At 45.3% G+C, this 18233-nt stretch overlaps 2 protein-coding genes across 3 annotated transcripts; both read right to left on the bottom strand.

Annotated features, from left to right (window-relative positions):
• Nucleotides 1-7224: 7224 nt before the first annotated feature.
• Nucleotides 7225-9422, bottom strand: bglap (bone gamma-carboxyglutamate (gla) protein). Its single transcript, XM_083650282.1, has 4 exons — nt 9295-9422; nt 8986-9033; nt 8012-8096; nt 7225-7609 (listed from the first exon to the last, which is right to left on the bottom strand). Exons 1-4 carry the CDS (start codon nt 9350-9352, stop codon nt 7507-7509), a joined length of 294 nt encoding a protein of 97 aa, XP_083506408.1. The 5' UTR covers nt 9353-9422; the 3' UTR covers nt 7225-7506.
• A 2523-nt stretch (nt 9423-11945) lies between these two features.
• On the bottom strand, nt 11946-17410 carry mgp (matrix Gla protein). Of its 2 annotated transcripts, XM_083649013.1 has the most exons (5): nt 17317-17410; nt 14421-14508; nt 14258-14287; nt 13138-13249; nt 11946-12574 (listed from the first exon to the last, which is right to left on the bottom strand). In XM_083649013.1, exons 2-5 carry the CDS (start codon nt 14479-14481, stop codon nt 12415-12417), a joined length of 363 nt encoding a protein of 120 aa, XP_083505139.1. In that variant the 5' UTR covers nt 14482-14508; nt 17317-17410; the 3' UTR covers nt 11946-12414. The 2 variants fall into 2 exon arrangements, with proteins under 2 accessions (XP_083505139.1, XP_083505140.1); XM_083649014.1 differs by lacking the exon at nt 14258-14287.
• Between the last annotated feature and the right edge of the window lie 823 nt (nt 17411-18233).

Consider the following 18233-nt stretch of genomic DNA (forward strand, 5'->3'; position numbering starts at 1 on the left):
AAAAAGTCTGTGTGAATAGCCACACAAAAAAGCTGATCTGAGAAAAAAATCAGAATTAAGCACAAGGTTTGCTGTGTGAACGTAGCCTATGATTTATGAAGTTAAACGTTTGTGCAACTTAACCATGCTTTAATTATAATTAAGTGTAGATAGATGATAGTGATATGCTGCATGTCAAGAGAAAAATTACTTTAGAACAGTCAGTACGTTTACATGCACTTAAAAAAATCTAATTATTGCGTTAGTCCGCCTAAAACCGGACTTTTGAAATGCATGTAAACATGTTAGCTTTCAGGATATGGAAGTTGAGATCGTCCCAGAGTACAAATACTTGGGAACCATTATAGACAACAAACTGAGCTTTGAATCAAACACTGATGCTGTCTGCAAAAAGGTCCAGCAGCGCCTGTTCTTTTGAAGAAAACTAAACACATTTAAAGTCTGTAATGTTGGAAATCAATGAAAGTGTGGACCCAAGCAGCTCAAAAGGCAAAAGTATTCAAATTGAAAAAACGGTGGAGCTACTAGGAGTATTTTTATATAGCAATATTTAATGCGAAGTAATATATCTGTGTACAGGCAGTTACAAATCAGAATATATCTTCAAAGTATACGGGCAGACAAAACGCAACGCGTTTCAACCACGTAGGTCTTCCTCAGGCAATAGTTAGCCGACGCCCAGCTAACTATTGCCTGAGGAAGACCTACGTGGTTGAAACGCGTTGCGTTTTGTCTGCCCGTATACTTTGAAGATATATTCTGATTTGTAACTGCCTGTACACAGATATATTACTTCGCATTAAATATTGCTATATAAAAATACTCCTAGTAGCTCCACCGTTTTTTCAATTTGAAGTCTGTAATGTTCTAATGATTATGTTTTATCAATGCTTCATTGAATCTGTTCTCACCTACTGTTGTCTGGCCTGGTTTGGCTGCCTCACACTGTCCAGTAGAAATAGGCTGCCAAGGCTTGTCCAAGTAGCCAGTAAGGTGATTGGCGTGCAGCAAGGCCAGCTTCAGGACATCTACTTCCAGCGGGTAAGGAATATAAGGCCAAACTTATTCTAGACTGTCCTGACCATCCACTTTACCAGGAGTTTGACCTCCTCCCTTCTGGCCGCCATTTTAGAATGGCAAAAACAAGGACGCGGCGCACCAGAGCCTCCTTCATCCCTGTTGCTATCGACAGGCTCAATCTGCTAGGCTAGGATTATGGAATCCCTATTTCCCCCTGGGTCTATGCACTCTTATGTTTTTATCTCTACTATTTTTACTATTTCTTTTACATATTTATTTTGCAGTGCAAAGTATTCTTTTCACGTCGTTGACTGATGTAAACTTTATGTTTTTGTACTATATGTCCATATGCCTGCTGCAAACCAAATTTCCTTCGGGATATCAATAAATTTGAAGTTGAAGTTTTTCAGCTCGACTGAAATCGATGTTATAAAAGTCCGACTAACACACCAGATAATGCGATTACAGTCAGACTGGAACTGGACGAGGCGATCAGCGCATGCGCTAACGTTGTTTGACTTTGTATGTTAGCGACCAGGGAGCGATTAGCTAAAGCTAAATGTGAAGTTTGTTGATGTAGTAGCTAAATCTGTTTCTAGAAAAAATATGTTTTTAATGGAATATGTTTCAACTGTATTGAGCTCACAACGGGCAGCGTTGTGTTATGTGACCATCCCTGTGTTTGAACGGTTTATCGGCGCTCTCTCTCTCTCCACATGAACTCAACCTCGCTCGACCACATAAACACAGAACACAGCAAAACAATGTCCTAGCACTAAAATACACACAGGGCGAAAGATCTCTCAACATAAACACACTGCCACACTATTATATGGGCCAGAAGTGATCATTTTGAAGGGAAACGTTTGTATAATTAGATCATATTCTTTTAATGAAATAGCTGCATTATTAAGGGACCAGTAGAATTGGCGGAGCCTGCGGGGAAAGAGTGCACCTATTGTAGCGGAGGCGACATAATTCCATTTAAAAAATCGATTTCCCACCCGTGCATGTATACTGAGACAAGGACAGTAGTCAGAGTAAAGAACCTAATCAAGCTATAACCATAGCTCGACTTAACTGTGCATGATGTAAACATACTGAGTGAGTGACACATGCAACGATTTTGTGTGTGTGTGTGTGTGTGTGTGTGTGTGTGTGTGTGTTTGAGATATGATGTGTGTGAGACAACTTACCCATGTGATATGCCGCGGTCTCCCCTACTTTATCCCTGGTTTTTAACGATCACCTGGAACCAGGGAAGAGCAGTCAAATTACTGTCCAAGTTGTTTACAAGCCACAAGCAGCTATATCAGGGTTGCCAACTCATCATACTGTAGCGTTCCAGGTAATCCAGGTATTACCTGTAATGTGATGTACAATAGAAGTGTCTAGAGTGCAGCTAGGAACTAATGTGTGCGGGTGTGTTCCTAGGGGAAACGGGGTATATAGGACCAGCGGCCGTGGGCCGGATGTCAGTCTAGCTATGGAGCGAGCTGAGACGGTTGCTGTGTGTAGAGCTAGCGGTGTGAAGCTAGCTGCTAGGAGCTGATCGAGCCTGTGAATAAAGACCCTGTACCAACTACAACTTTCCGTTCCTTGGCGTATCAGCGATACGTTACATTGGTGCAGAAGTGAAGCGGTAGCGCCTCTGATTCGGTCGAGAGGGGAGAGAGTGAGGAGGAACGGCGGAGGAAAAGTTGGAGATCAAAGGCTCGAGCGACCTAGCGGTAGCAAGCTAGCTGTGTGAGCTAGCTGCTACGAGCGCCACGTGTGATGGTGCGCTTAGAAGAATGCCTGTCGGCGAACGGGAGAAAAGAAGAGCTGACGACGGGGATCAGCTCGGTGCTGGCGGGCATGGAAGCCCGCTTGATGCAGGAGATCAGACGGCTGTTGGAGGCGACACCAGCCTGGGCAGAGGGGCTTATGGAGCTGCTACGAGAGGTCGCGCAGCACGGAGAGAAGCGGACGGAGGAGCCGCAAAGACTGTGTTGGACCTGTGGAGAACCGGGCCACGTGGCGAGGTGGTGCCGAGACGGTTCGGGGAGACGGACCGGGCATGCGGAGCAAAGGTACTGGGGACAGCAGGGAGCCTGCTGGGCATGCGGTGGATCGGGACACATAGCCAGAGAGTGTCAAGAAGCTGTCGGGGACTGGAGAACAGCGGGAGAGGAGAGACGTGCAGGCGGTGGACAGGTGAGACTTTGTTGGACTTGCCAGTCGCCTGAACATTTAGCTAGAGACTGCACTAAGAGTGTGAACGCTGGAAGAGACACACAGCCGGGGGAGCAGCCGGAGCAACAGGCAGAGGAGCAGCGGAGTAGCGGAGCAGTGGAGCAGCCTGAGCAACAAGCGGCGGAGCAGTACAGAGCCGATTGTTCTGGGCAGGAGAGTGACTGTTGAGCCGGCCCAGGCTAGCTGCTCTGCATACCAGCCGGTAGAGGGGGACATCATCATCAGCGACGAGACCATCAGGAGAGCGGGGATCGTTTTGAACAGCCAGAGGGAAGTGAGCGACATCATCTGCAGAGCTGTTACAGTCGGGGGAGCGGCACTCGTGTCCCCGGGGGAGCGAGAGGGGTCAAGGCCGGAGGAGACGGCCCAACCAAGCCGCTACACAGCCCCCACGGCTGCACTGCAGAACGCCGAGGTGGAGATCGACGCCGATGGTGTTCGCCCTGCTGCCCTCAACACGCCGCCCCCTGGGGGAGCGGGACGGGAGGACGAGCGAGTGCAAGACCGGGAGGATGAGAACGTGACTATGGAGGATGTCGATCTGGAGGAGTGGATACGCAGACAGGCGGAGGACGCTAGCGTTGGACCGGTGCGCAGGTGGGTGGCGGCCGGATGCCGGCCTCGCCTGGAGGAGATGTGCATGTGTTCAAGTACCACGAAGGAACTGTGGGAGTTGTTTCCGGACCTGAGGGTGAGGGAGTCGGGGATTCTGGGGTTGGATGGGCGCGGGAAGAGTGGCAGCGTCGTGGTGGTGCCCAGCTGCCTGCGGGGACTGGCGCTACGGGGGGCGCACAGGGGCCGCAGGGGCATCGAGGGCCTGAAGAAACACTCAGCCGCCTTTGTCGAGTTTTCTACTGGGTACAGATGAAGGGAGACGTAGAGGACTACTGCCTTAGCTGTGTCGACTGTAATGTCGTTCAGGTGGGACAGAAGCTTTGAAAGGGGGGATGGAAATGATGGTGGTTTAGATGAGTGTAAAGAAAAGAGGGAAAAACGAAATAAGGTAAATGTGGGAGTTATTGGTGAATTGAAATGTGTGTAAAAAGAAAAGAGGGAATGTAAATGTTGGGGCTTGTGTTAAGTGAAAATGTTGGGGAAAAGGGTGCTAATGGGAAGTAACTAAATGATGGTGGGAGTGAATGCAAAAATTAAGTGGTGTTAAAGAGAAGGGCTATTGGAATGGGAATGTGAACGGAAATGTGGGTTGAATTTAAAGGAATGGGAAAAGAGGGAAGAAATGAAAAGAAATGCAAATGGTGGTGGTGGAACGAAAATTAAGAAGTGTGCTGGAAAAATAAGAGACTAGGTGGGGAAATTGATGTGGTAATGGAAAATGTTGTGGGGTGTTGTGTTTTGGTACAGGGGGATATGTGTGGGTTGTGGGTGTCAATGTGGGCATTGACTAATGTTGGGTGAGGAGTATGTAGCGTTCCAGGTAATCCAGGTATTACCTGTAATGTGATGTACAATAGAAGTGTCTAGAGTGCAGCTAGGAACTAATGTGTGCGGGTGTGTTCCTAGGGGAAACGGGGTATATAGGACCAGCGGCCGTGGGCCGGATGTCAGTCTAGCTATGGAGCGAGCTGAGACGGTTGCTGTGTGTAGAGCTAGCGGTGTGAAGCTAGCTGCTAGGAGCTGATCGAGCCTGTGAATAAAGACCCTGTACCAACTACAACTCTCCGTTCCTTGGCGTATCACCGATACGTTACAATACGTTTCTGGCGTGTGAGTGTGACACACTCTTTCACCTTCAATCTCACTGCTCACTCTGCACAAACAATTATCACGCCAATTAAGACTGACTGTGGTCAGAGCAGCAGCAGAGTCTCTCTCTCTCCCTTCTCTCGCATGCTGTTTCTCTTTCTCTCTCTCCCTCTCGAGGTGCGCATAAAGCGAGTGCGGCGACAGTCCCTCCACCACTCGCATTTCAAATGATAAAATATTGGCTAATTGACACATTGTGAACCAAGGATTACAGAGACATTTGAATGGCAGAAAGCTGTTCAAGATGACTCACTGCATGCATGCGTGCTGCATGTGCTCATATGGAGAGGAGAGGAGTGGACACAGCCCCGCCGGGTGGCGGCTTCGAGCAGAGAATCAACCCCTCAGCACTGAGTGATACTGATGGCAACATGGAGCTGAGCATATCGCGCACCAATCAGAGAGTAATATAGTAGGCCTAATTTAAGACCATTTTGACCATAATACTGTACATTCGCCTGTCATCTCTGTCACTGTTGTGGAAGGGATTATATAGGCCACATATGGTTCTCAAAGTGTGGTCCGGGGACCCCCAGGGGTCTTTGAAGGGGTTCCAGGGGGTTAAGGTTAGGGATCCCCCCAGCAAAAGGGGGGATAATTTATTTTCGCTATGATTCCATATAGCCTATAAGACTATTACAGAATGTACGACTATTTTGGTCATGGGTTTCATACACTTCCTGTCATAAATCATCTAAAATCAACAATCTTATCAGATGGACCTGGGACAAAATCTTATCAAATGGTTCCGTGGTCTAATTTGTGTCAGTTTAGAGGGGTCCCTGACGTGAAAAGTTTGAGAACCACCGACGAGTTTCATGGTGAGACAGTGGGCGCTTCCATGACACCCTCCCTCCCTGTTTCCAGCTGCTAGTTGCCTGTTCCCGCCCAGGACCGTTCATAGCGAAAGAGACTGAAAATAACCATAATAATTGTTGTGACTTTGTACCTACATAGTCTTGTAATGGAGCCCCCCATCACAATAATTTCACACGTGCATAATTGGACGTTTAGCCTTCAAAATAAAAGCGGGCGCTATACAACCACATACTATTTTTTCGCAATTTCTGGTATTTTGTCTGCCTTCAAGGACGACAATGGAAATACGTTTTTGGCGTTACTTTCACCTTTCTACCTGGGTCAAATAACGCTATGCTACACATGAATCATGATCTGCATCAAATGAAATCAGTCTGGGCTCCACGCACACAGTTAATAAACGGATGCAGAAACCTTTAATGGAGCATTTGTTTCAGAAAGTCGGTTGACTGTTGTTCACTAGTTCATAAAATCATCCGCAACAAGTTGCTGTGTTTGTTCCAACTTACCTGAACCAAACAAGACAGAGCAGAATCCATTGTGAAAATGGCTGCGTGCTTCTCGCTGCTTGGTGCTCCTCCTTCTACTTCTCTCGATTAAATGGCGGGTCGCCAACAACTTTTAGGTGCATACCGCCACCTACTGTACAGGAGTGTGTAACATTATCATGTCATTTAATCCTATTTACTTCTAGTATTTAAATCCTGCCCAAGTTCCTTTATTGATCCCCATGGGGAAATCCATCCTCTGCATTTGACCCATCCTCTACTAGGAACCTTCCTAGAACTATAATAGGAGTAGTGGGCAGCCACAGTGCAGCGCACAGGGACCAACTCCAGTTCTTTTGCCATTGCCTTGGTCAGGGGCACTGACAGGAGTTTTAACCCTAACATTCATGTCCTTGATGGTGGGAGGAAACCGGAGCACCCGGAGAAAACCCACACAAACACTTTGGTAAAGCTCTCCTGCCCCCTTGTGTAACATCAACGATTCATCACAATGATTTATTATACAGTACTCCGCTGTAACAGCACCCTATGTTTTGCCTGTCTACCAGATAAAAGCTGTTTTTATCTCAAAGTTTATAGCGGTCTATTGGCTTTGGTGTAGAGAGGCTGCAAAGGCCATCAAGCTCAATTTGAAGGTGGTCAGCATCACTCAGATAATAAGAAAGGAAGGAAGAGGCATTTCAGGTTGCAGGAATGACCTATTTATTCCCTGTCTGCCCTTTGAGAAAGAGGCATGTGTTCACTGCTGGGTCGGTAATGACTGATGTGACAAGTCAAGAGAAACTTGCTTGAGTCCAAGTCAAGATCAAAACCATCAATTTGTGTTGTGTCATAGGTAGGCATAATGACAACACACAGGACTGTTTTAGTTCTCTTTATTTAATTTCATAACACTAACACTACAGAATGACAAAAATGATAGAAGAGAGACAGTTCTCTTGCTCTATACAAGGTGGAAAAGTAAACAGACAATCCCTCTTTCATCCCCTCTCTCACGCCTCTGCTGTCCTGCCGCTCTCTCACTTTCTCATTCACTTTTGCACATTGGAACACTTTTGAACATGTTTTCTTGTGCCTTTATTTCTAATCACAAAGACATTGTTGAAATCAATTCTAATGGGAAGACGTTAGCGAAAGAAGGCAATCGAAGGTTTGGCGTCTAGTAGGGGATTGGTCCATAGTAGGCAGTGTAGGCGGCGACGACTCCTTGTGTGTCCATCATCTCATCACAAGCCATGTTAGTCTCACATACCTCTTTCAGCCTGAGGAGAGAGAGAGAGAGAGAGAGAGAGAGGAAGAGAGAGAGAGAGAGAGAGAGAGAGAGGAGAGAGAGAGAGAGAGAGAGAGAGAGAGAGAGAGAGAGAGAGAGAGAGAATCATATCCTAGACCTAGATGATATTAGCTACATGATAACATTCTCTAATCTCTACATAATCCTAATCTGATTTTAATTTTTTTATTAGGCTTTGGTAAGTGTTAGAGCTTCCCACACACAGATCTGATTTTTATTACCTACCACTGCATTTTCTACAACACATCAAAAGAGTTGACTCAAGAGATCACCTATTAGCACAGATAAAACACACATTGCATTACATTCCAATATGTGCGTATAAGAGGGCCCACTGTTGTTGTTGTTATGGTGAGGAAAGAAGAGCAGGTACCTCTCCAGCTGGGTCAGGCTCAACTGTCCAACATTTCTCTTCTGTCTCACCACTGTGGAGGCCTGCTCCTTCTCCACAAACATGCCTGCACACCATAGACATTTAGAAAAAACAATCCATTCGTTACTATCATTTGTGACTAGCTATACATGCAACACCTATCTGTCGGTTCCTTGATCAAATCAAACTGATAGAAATGCATGATAAAAAAAAAGGTAGCTGTCCAATGTGATTGCAAGAAAATCCCCAGGTGTTGGCGGCAGCAAAATGAGACATCCGAGGCACTCTGAATTATATTATATTAAAAATCCTTTATTCCGTAATTCAGAGTGCATCAGATGTCTCATTTTGCTGCCTTCAACACCTGGGGATTTTCCTGCAATCACATTGGACAGCTACCTCTTTTTTTTATCTTGTATCAATATATGCCCCATCCTGGAAGAGCACCTGATTTATACTCTGCTAACCTATATTGATGTATTGACCCAATGCAGCACTCCCATTTGTATCTTTAATAGAAATGCATGTTGGAGGATCAATATAGCAATTATAGCCAAATTAAAGCAGAGATAACTACAGTATATAAATAACATCAAATAGTCAAGAAGTGTTCAGTCATGCAATCCTGTTGTGTTAGATTTTGTAAATGAGATATAAATTAGTACAGAATCGAGAATGTGACAGAGATAACTATAGGAGAAGGAAACCTCTGAAGGTCTTTATTAAACATTCTTATATTCCTTCCTCTAGTTGGGCTTCCTAGTAAACAAAATGATCAAATTGATCAATTCCTTATTTTACTCAGGCAGCACCTGAAACCCTTGAAATGACCCTTGGAAACCACTGATCATGTTCAATAATTATCTTTGTGTCAAACTGATCTATGGCTTTTAACAAATTATTCATGAATCTTGGCAGAAAAATACACATTATTGACAACACAATCAAATCAGATTGCTGTATCTTTCTCTTACCCTCCTGAGCAGGGTTGTCAGGTTGGGAGCCAGTAGAGGTAGAGGCATCTATAAAACACAGCAGCAAGAAATATAGAAATAGGAATAATTAAATATTGTATCTTTCAATCTGTGCAAGGCTACTCCTTCATTTGAACCCTCTCACCCTAAGTCAAGTGTACTGCAAAATCTGTCTTCACTATTGTCAGGAGTTTTCTTTTGTTATCCATGCACTGAGCCCATAACTTGAACTCAAATTAGAATTTCAGGTACATCTCTACTCTCTCCCTGTTGCCATGTGAAGCTGTAAATTTGTCTTGTAGGTCTTACCCGAGCACAGACAGACGGCTGCCAGGGAGCAGAGAACCAGGATGGCCAAGGTCTTCATGTTTCTGCTTCTGTCTTCACACTCTGGAGTGTCAGGCAACAAGTAGGACTGGAGACTTCTACAGCTCTCTCTCTCTCTAACACATGAATACATACAGCGAGTACTTGGTTTATAGATGTGGCCCTCACTATGGCTTCAGTATGTGATTGGTTAGGGAATCATGTATCAATCACACCCACAAAGAGTGCAGAGATACACACCGCCATAAAGAAAGAAAGGCACACACACAGGATGCAAAATTAACTTTTGTCCACCACCGGCCAAATTGTTACTGAATTTACCATCTACTCAATAGATTACCAATGGTTTTTTGGCTGGTGAGTGAAGCAAATCTACCAGACACTTACATATTATTTTACCAGCATTTGGCTGACGGCTGGTGATAATTTTGTGCCCTGGACAAATATGTTTTGCATATCTCTGCACAAATGCATATACACTCTCACACTCTCTCTCTCTCTCTCTCTCTTTCTCTCTCTCTCTCTCTCACACACACACACACACGCACGCACGCACGCACGCACGCACGCACGCACGCGCACACACACACACACACACACACACACACACACACACACACACACACACACACACACACACACACACAAACACAAACACACAGAAGGAATGTCCACTCACCTCGCTTCCAAAAGGTGGGTATTTGTTTTAAAGCATAGGTGATGAGAAAACAGGTGTGGGCGATCCACAGCCATTGGAAGTGGTTTTGAACGATACACACCTGCCTTGCAACTTGTTTGGGTTATTTTAGCTGCTACTGAGAAACCAGTGCAGGTGGTGCCTGTTGTCGTGTGCAAAGTGATGCAGGGTCTGAATATGCATTTTCCTCATGACATGACATTATGTCATTTAGCAGACGCTTTTGTCCAAAGCAACTGAGTACATTTTGTCACCAATTAGTGCAACCAACTGTGCATCACAGTCAACTAAGATTCTCAAAAGGAATAACTTTTTTTAAATGGTAAAAATTAGAAGATAGGTTATAGTTCCAGAAAGGAAGGGATCTCCTTGTGGCTGTTCTGATATTGCACATACATCTAGATTCTAGATGGTATGTTTTTCTGTCAAATGCACAGATTTTCTATCTGTTTTTCATTCTCTCTTGTACTCCTGCACAAATATCGCCTATACAGTTTGAGAGAAATTAAGAAGAAAGTGAGAAAAAGAACGTGTCACATGCTCACACACCAAGGCAGATTGGTGTGATTTAGCTGCAGGAGGTAATTACCAGATTGCCAGATTGCTTGCTGTCTGTCTGACTGGCACTAATATGAAGTTGAATCAAATCTTGGATAGACGTGCAATACCTGCAGCCAACCTGGAGAGGTCAGAGTTTTACAGCGGCCGCACACTTACACATTTAGGCCACAAAGTACATGTTGGAGAAAACCATATGATACTAATTGAACATACAGGAGAAACCACCGGACCACATTATGTGACATGGGTTTAATCAGTGGCTTCCCTCTTTTATTACAAACCGCAGTGATTTCCTAACGAAAGTGAAAGCAACATTTAGAAGCAAACCAATGTGTTTGAAGATTTGTGGAAGTGCAATTCAAAAGATATTGCAAAGATATCTTTGACTAAAGCACATATGGATATAGTGCCAAGAAAGTAACAGATAGCCGACATACATGCATTACATGTAATTTAATAAAAAAAACACCCCACTCTCCACACTTATAAACTACATTTTTAAATGTCTTTTCCAGCTTTTCAAGCCTGCATTTCTTTACATATTTTATTAGTTTGTTTGAAAGGGACTGTCACACTTTAATTGATATTGAACTACAGCATGCACCATGTATGCATAGCCAAAGCCAGTGAAAACGTAAGACCTTCCTTTGATTTGGTTTTCTTCTTCTGCTCTCCATGCTGCTTCGTGTGCCCGGGCCGTTTAGATTCTGGACCGGTCTGGACATGTGGGGTGTAATTTCACCGTCTGGGTCAGTGCTGCTCGCTTCAAGGACAGACTTGAGGAATTCGGTCCCAGCACAGCTTTTAATTGTGCACATTTTTGGTCTTGTGGCAACACAAGCGTGCCATGTGGAGATCCACAGTGTGCCAACCTGTCTTTGTCTGTTGACCGTCTGCAGCCGTCTCCAGCTCACACACAGACGTGTGTCGCGTCGCATGAATTCCTCCCCAGTTCACAAGAAATTGGATTTTGACCACAGTTATTGCGGTCAATAGTGCCGGCCTGCATTCAATTATATATGTGCTTCATTTCAAATGAATCCCCCATGTGTAATCCATGTATTCTCCTTGTCTATTCTCACAAGGCTTCACCCTATATAACCTGCTGAAAGAAATTCAACCAATCTAAATATATAATCCTACTCTATCCTTTAAAACGAGTGTGTTTTCTATTGCCGTCCCTGTCATCTTCGTTCAAGAAGCCACAAAAGCTGTGCTAGTACACCAATATGAAGTCTTCATCTGCTGCACATTGTGAAAGCTGGCATTTGGTAACAAACAAATTGGATTGGCCAATTAGACAAGGTTTAATTCCTCAATCAACCTATTATGAACGCCACCCTGTGGCAAACCAATGGCATAAACAGGCTTAAGATAAAACCCAATAACGGTCATTTTATTTATTTCAAAGACATGGAAATGATCATTGACAGCATTGGGTTGCATAGATAGGCAGATAATGTAAGAAATAGTAGGGTAGTGTGCAAAACAGAGTCATCTCCACTCAGGCATTATCTCGTAAAGCTCATAAATGCTGGTAAGGTGTGATAATAGTAGAGAGAAGTTATCCTGAGATTATACAAGAAATGCGACATAAATTTCTACCTGCGTGTGATGTGTGGTGGTTAGATATTGCAGTATTTATGTGGAATTGTTACATTGTATTCAGTTTGTACTGTACATTAGAGCCACACTGGATGCGGTAGTACACTAGTATTCATGAAAAGCGGACATAAAACGACATAAATTACATAAAAGTCACAGAATGTGGAACAAACAAGCGCAAAATCACATCAAGGAAGATAATAATAATCATGTTTGCCGTAGAGCGGCTTAGACTTTGTTTAGTATCGACGGGTCCCGACTGGAACCTGGGCCGGCCTCTGGCGGGCTCCAAAGTATCTCTGGTAGGCCTGCTGGTAGCCGTGGCTGTAGGCGTAGAAGCGGCAGGGAGAGTAGTCCTCGCAGGTCTCTGCACGTCTCTCCGCCGGAGACTTGATCGTCCTGGACACCAAAGAGATGCATGGATGATGATGATGATGATGTGGGTGGAGGGGTAGAGATGGAGACAAAGATATTTAGAGGGAGGAAGATATTTAGAGAGAGAGAGAGAGAGAGAGAGAGAGAGAGAGAGAGAGAGAGAGAGAGAGAGAGAGAGAGAGAGAGGGAAGAACAATGATAATCAGAAACAGCCCGGTGGGGCTATATGTCTGTTTTGTACATTTCTTGTTGAATCTCACACAGCTAATTAATGCGTTCAGACATTTATATACAGCTTCAGGGTGTGTGTGTGTGTGTGTGTGTGTGTGTGTGTGTGTGTGTGTGTCCGTGGATGTTTCCAGCACATGTCGATGTTTAATAGCCTAATTAGGCCGTGTCTTTATGATCTATAATCTTCACCTTCTAGCTGGTGTATGGTGTGTGTTCTTAGGCGCTTATGTCTATGCATCTTTGTGCGTGTGCGCGTGTTTCTGTGAGCATGTGTGGCTCAGGTGTGTCGTGTGTATGTGTTTGAGATGAGAGAGAAAGTGAGAGAGTGATGTGTGTCTGTTGCCCGTGCGTCTCACCTCATCAAGTTGTAGTAGTTAACGGAGTTTAGGTTTCCTCTGGGTGGGCTGTATGGGTTGACCCTCTGTGGTTGCATGAAGGTGTTGGCTTGGTTCGGGCTCACGAACACATCTGAAACCAGAGTACATTTTACTAGACAAACACACACATTTCCATCCGGATAGGCATGCCCATAGCATATAGTGGTTCCCAACCTATTCCGGCTCAAGCCCCACATCTGACGGTAAACAGTACGGAGGGAAAATAATGCTTTAACGATCAAAGGAGCTGTCCATCAGCACCACACAAAAATCAGAAACTAAAAGTGAGGGGCTGTCTGAAATAAGTCAATTAACAAATAAGTGATTACAAATTATAACGGTATCATTCAACAATGGAGCAATGCATTTTCATACATAATAATAATAATTACATTCCCCCCTGCTAAGATCATAATATTTTGCACACTTATTAAGCCCACTTGCAATACCTTTGCGGCCCACAGGTTGGGAATGGCTGCCATAGCACAATGCATCTGGCCCAGGCCAAGTAAAGTCTGTGGTGTGTGTGTGTGTGTGTGTGTGTGTGTGTGTGTGTGTGTGTGTGTGTGTGTGTGTGTGTGTGTGTGTGTGTGTGTGTGTGTGTGTGTGTGTGTGTGTGTGTGTGTGTGTGTGTGTGTGTGTGTGTGATGGGGAAGGGGGTTGTTAGTCCGGGGTGAAACGTGGATCACATAGTACAGTGATTCTCAACCTTTCATCAAGGGCCCATGATTTAGTCCAGATTAGAGCCACAGACCCCCATTTAATGAGATTTTGTCTGGCAGACCCAAATCTGAGAACATTTGTATCGCTAGATATGATTTTGTCCAGAATTCTGTGACTATATTATAGGTAGAGAGATAACAGAGAAACTATGATCAGAACAGGCATTCTTCTATTTGTGTTAACGTCTTGTAAATGAAATAATGCTGACGTTTAACAATTCGTCAAATTTGCTGGGGACCCCCTGGAACCCCCTCAAGGACCCCTGGTGGTCCCCCCGGACCTCACGTTGAGAACCACTGTATTAATATCATATTACTACACTGTTTTGTGTTAGGATGGCATGCATGTTTTTCCAATGAATGAGAGAGACTTTCACCTTCGAGGGATTCTGTGCTTTCACTAGAGTCTACGGGAAAATCATGGAGTCGAGTTAATCATAAATGAGGAATACATGTCTAGAATTGATGTATTACAGGTTATAAATGGTTCATGACTGCTGAATGAATGATGGGGGGAAGTGGGGGGGAGGGGGGTTGTACCATAGCAGACACAGAGAGAGACCACGGCACAGAGCGCCACACACTGCAGAAGACTCTTCATCCTGGGTCTCGTCTGTCCCTCTGGGTGCTGCAAACAAGGAGAAGGGTGTTTCAATGAGTCACGTCATATGAGAGGACTTAGATACGGGAAGAGGGAGGGAGAGAGAGGCAGACAGCCAGAAAGAAAGAGAGAGAGAGAGAGAGAGAGAGAGGCAGACAGCCTGAAAGAAAGAGAGAGAGAGAAAGAGAGAGGCAGACAGCCTGAAAGAAAGAGAGAGAGAGAGAGAGGCAGACAGCCTGAAAGAGAGAGAGAGAGAGAGGCAGCCAGGCAGAAAGAGAGAGGCAGACAGCCTGAAAGAGAGAGAGAGAGAGAGAGAGAGGCAGACAGCCTGAAAGAAAGAGAGAGAGAGAAAGAGAGAGGCAGACAGCCTGAAAGAAAGAGAGAGAGAGAGAGAGGCAGACAGCCTGAAAGAGAGAGAGAGAGAGAGAGAGAGTGGTTGTGTGCAGACAGGAACTAAAAGAAACTATATAGACGGTTAGAAGTGGCAAAAAGTTGCTATATCTGTGTGTCTGTGGTTTCCTGCACATGTTACGCGGCGAGAACCAACCGTATAAACATATGTCCACTGACTGACTGACTATACATTATTTCCCCGTGGCAGAGTCCATACATTGCTGAAGTATTTCTAGAGAGAACAAACACAAACACAAACGCAAACGCAAGTTATATTTCTAGGAGCAGACTGAAGATCTTCTCTGTGGTAAACACGTCGGAATGTGTCAAGCGGGCAGGAGAGGGTTTTGGGCTGTATCTTTTCAATGACCCGAAGCCACTGTGGGACAAGGGACAATACACACACACACACACACACACACACACACACACACACACACACACACACACACACACACACACACACACACACAGTGCAACCATCTAATCCAGTGTGGTGCTCAATCTTTTTGGCTTGTGTCAAACCACCTACTGGTGAACCGCGTTACAGGAGCGTATAGAGAATTATATATATGACGTTTGATCTTTTTTCAGCTTGTTTCAATGAAAGCAGTTTTTTGTGTCTACTTTAGAATTGCTAAAAAGACAAAAATAGTTGGGTGAAAAAATGGGAAAAAAATATAGAGATGTATGTATAGTAGAAATAGTTTATTCTGCCCCCCCCCCATGTTGAGAACCTCTAACTCTCTGCATGTCTGCAGGGTAGAACAGAGAGAAGAGCTGTCTCAGTGCCAGCTAATCTGCTCCAAATCAACTGAAAGTTAATGCAGGGGGAGAGATGGTAATTAAAGACGCAGGCATTCTATATGGCTAAACACACACACACACACACACACACACACACACACACACACACACACACACACACACACACACACACACACACACACACACACGTATACATACACACATGCACACACACACAGACATGTACACACGAGTGACCTCAGGTGTGTGACATCTGTATAAACAGCAGCCCCAGATGTCTTTAACACCCCAACTCATGCCACACACACACACACACACACACACACACAGACAGACAGACAGACAGACAGACAGACAGACAGACAGACACACACACACACACACACACACACAGACACTTCACTGTAGAAAGGCTTTCATCCCTGTCCTCTGTTTGTGGGATTTGGGTGGGATTCTGTTTCAGCCGTCCTCCTTTTCACAGTCAATAGCAGCTTTCATCACACGAAACACACACGAAACACACACACACACACACATACACACACACACACACACACACACACACACACACACACACACACACACACACACACACACACAGACACAGACACACACACACACACACACACACGCAGACACACACACACACACACACACACACACACACACACACACACACACACACACACACACACACACACACACACACACACACACACACACACACACACACACACACACACACACACAGAGACACACACACACACACACACACACACACACACAGAGTGTAACATCAGCCCTTCTGGCATATCTTGGCTTGAGAGAAATCCAGCCTCAGTGGGCACAGAGACAGCAGGCAGAGGAGAGTGCCCATCAGAGTTCAAGAAGCAGCTGCTGAGACCTGCTGGGCTCACGAGGACAGCTAGAAGTAAAGACCTGGGCTCATGAGGACAGCTAGAAGTAAAGACCTGGGCTCATGAGGACAGCTAGAAGTAAAGACCTGGGCTCATGAGGACAGCTAGAAGTAAAGACCTGGGCTCACGAGGACAGCTAGAAGTAAAGACCTGGGCTCATGAGGACAGCTAGAAGTAAAGACCTGGGCTCACGAGGACAGCTAGAAGTAAAGACCTGGGCTCACGAGGACAGCTAGAAGTAAAGACCTGGACTCACAGCTCATTTTGGATGACATTTTGGCCTGTGTCTGTGTGTGTGTGTGTGTGTGTGTGTGTGTGTGTGTGTGTGTGTGTGTGTGTGTGTGTGTGTGTGTGTGTGTTATTCAGGTGCTGACAACAGTGTCTGCAGTTTTACACCCATCTGGAGTCCCAGCAGGGGTCCCAGCTGGTTGCCCCGTCCCAGGCAGGCAGAATGTGCCCACCTCACTGGAAAAAGCCCCTGGCAGCATGCTGCTCCCCCACAGAGGCAATCTGAGGCTACACTTGAACTTCTCTTTACACAAACACACACAGAGAAACATACGCTACTGCATTATGATGACTGCAAGTATTGCCATAAAATGCATCTGATTGCTTAAGATCTAATATACTTCCAGAGGATATAAGCAAAGAAATATCTCTTTTGAGAGTTTTGGCAAAGTTTGACTATTACTACTTTTCACCTGCCATTATTTCCACAAGATTATTAAACCCCTCTAATATGTTTTAATGTACTTACCGTAAAAAGATGATTATGGTGTGAAGAGTCCTGGAAATATTCTCTGTATCTGCGTATTTGCTCCTGGGGAATATTCCCTAATTCCTTACAGCAAGGCCTTTTATACTCACCTCTCTCCCCATCTACACTCCCCCCCCCCTCCTCCCACACCGCCCACCTCCCCATCTCAGCCCTCTCTCCTCCCTTCTCCTCCTATCAGCCCCTTTCCTGCGCTCCATCAGACCCAAACTATTAGCTCACTCTCTCCCTGCCTGCACACTCCCACACCTCCACTGAAAAACAGGTGAGGGAACGGCCAGGAGGAATGGGGGAAAACAAGGCAAGTGGGGTAAACAGACACACACACACACACACACACAGACAGACAGACAGACAGACAGACAGACAGACAGACAGACAGACAGACAGACAGACAGACAGACAGACAGACAGACAGACACACACACACACACACACACACACACACAGACAGACAGACAGACAGACAGACAGACAGACAGACAGACAGACAGACAGACAGACAGACAGACAGACACACAGACAGACAGACAGACAGACAGACAGACAGACAGACAGACACACACACACACACAGACAGACAGACAGACAGACAGACAGACAGACAGACAGACAGACAGACAGACAGACAGAGGAGGGAGAGGAGGGAGAGGGGAGGCTGGTGCAGGGAGGTCTACCTGCTTCATAACAGGTACATGATAATATTCAGTGCGGTTTGCCACCATGGCTGCATGGTATGAAAAGAACATCTACCACACAAACATCACCGCAGACTGACTCCACCAACGTCTCTGGGAGCGTGGAAAAGCATGTAATGCAATACTTGTTTTTGTGTTTTATTGTTGATCAGATCTAGATCAGATCTGGTGGGCTATTTCTCTGTGAGGTCCTTGGAGACA

The sequence above is a fragment of the Poromitra crassiceps genome, assembly GCF_964638095.1.
Source record: "Poromitra crassiceps genome assembly, chromosome: 13".
In the NCBI taxonomy this organism is placed as follows: Eukaryota; Metazoa; Chordata; class Actinopteri; order Beryciformes; family Melamphaidae; genus Poromitra; species Poromitra crassiceps.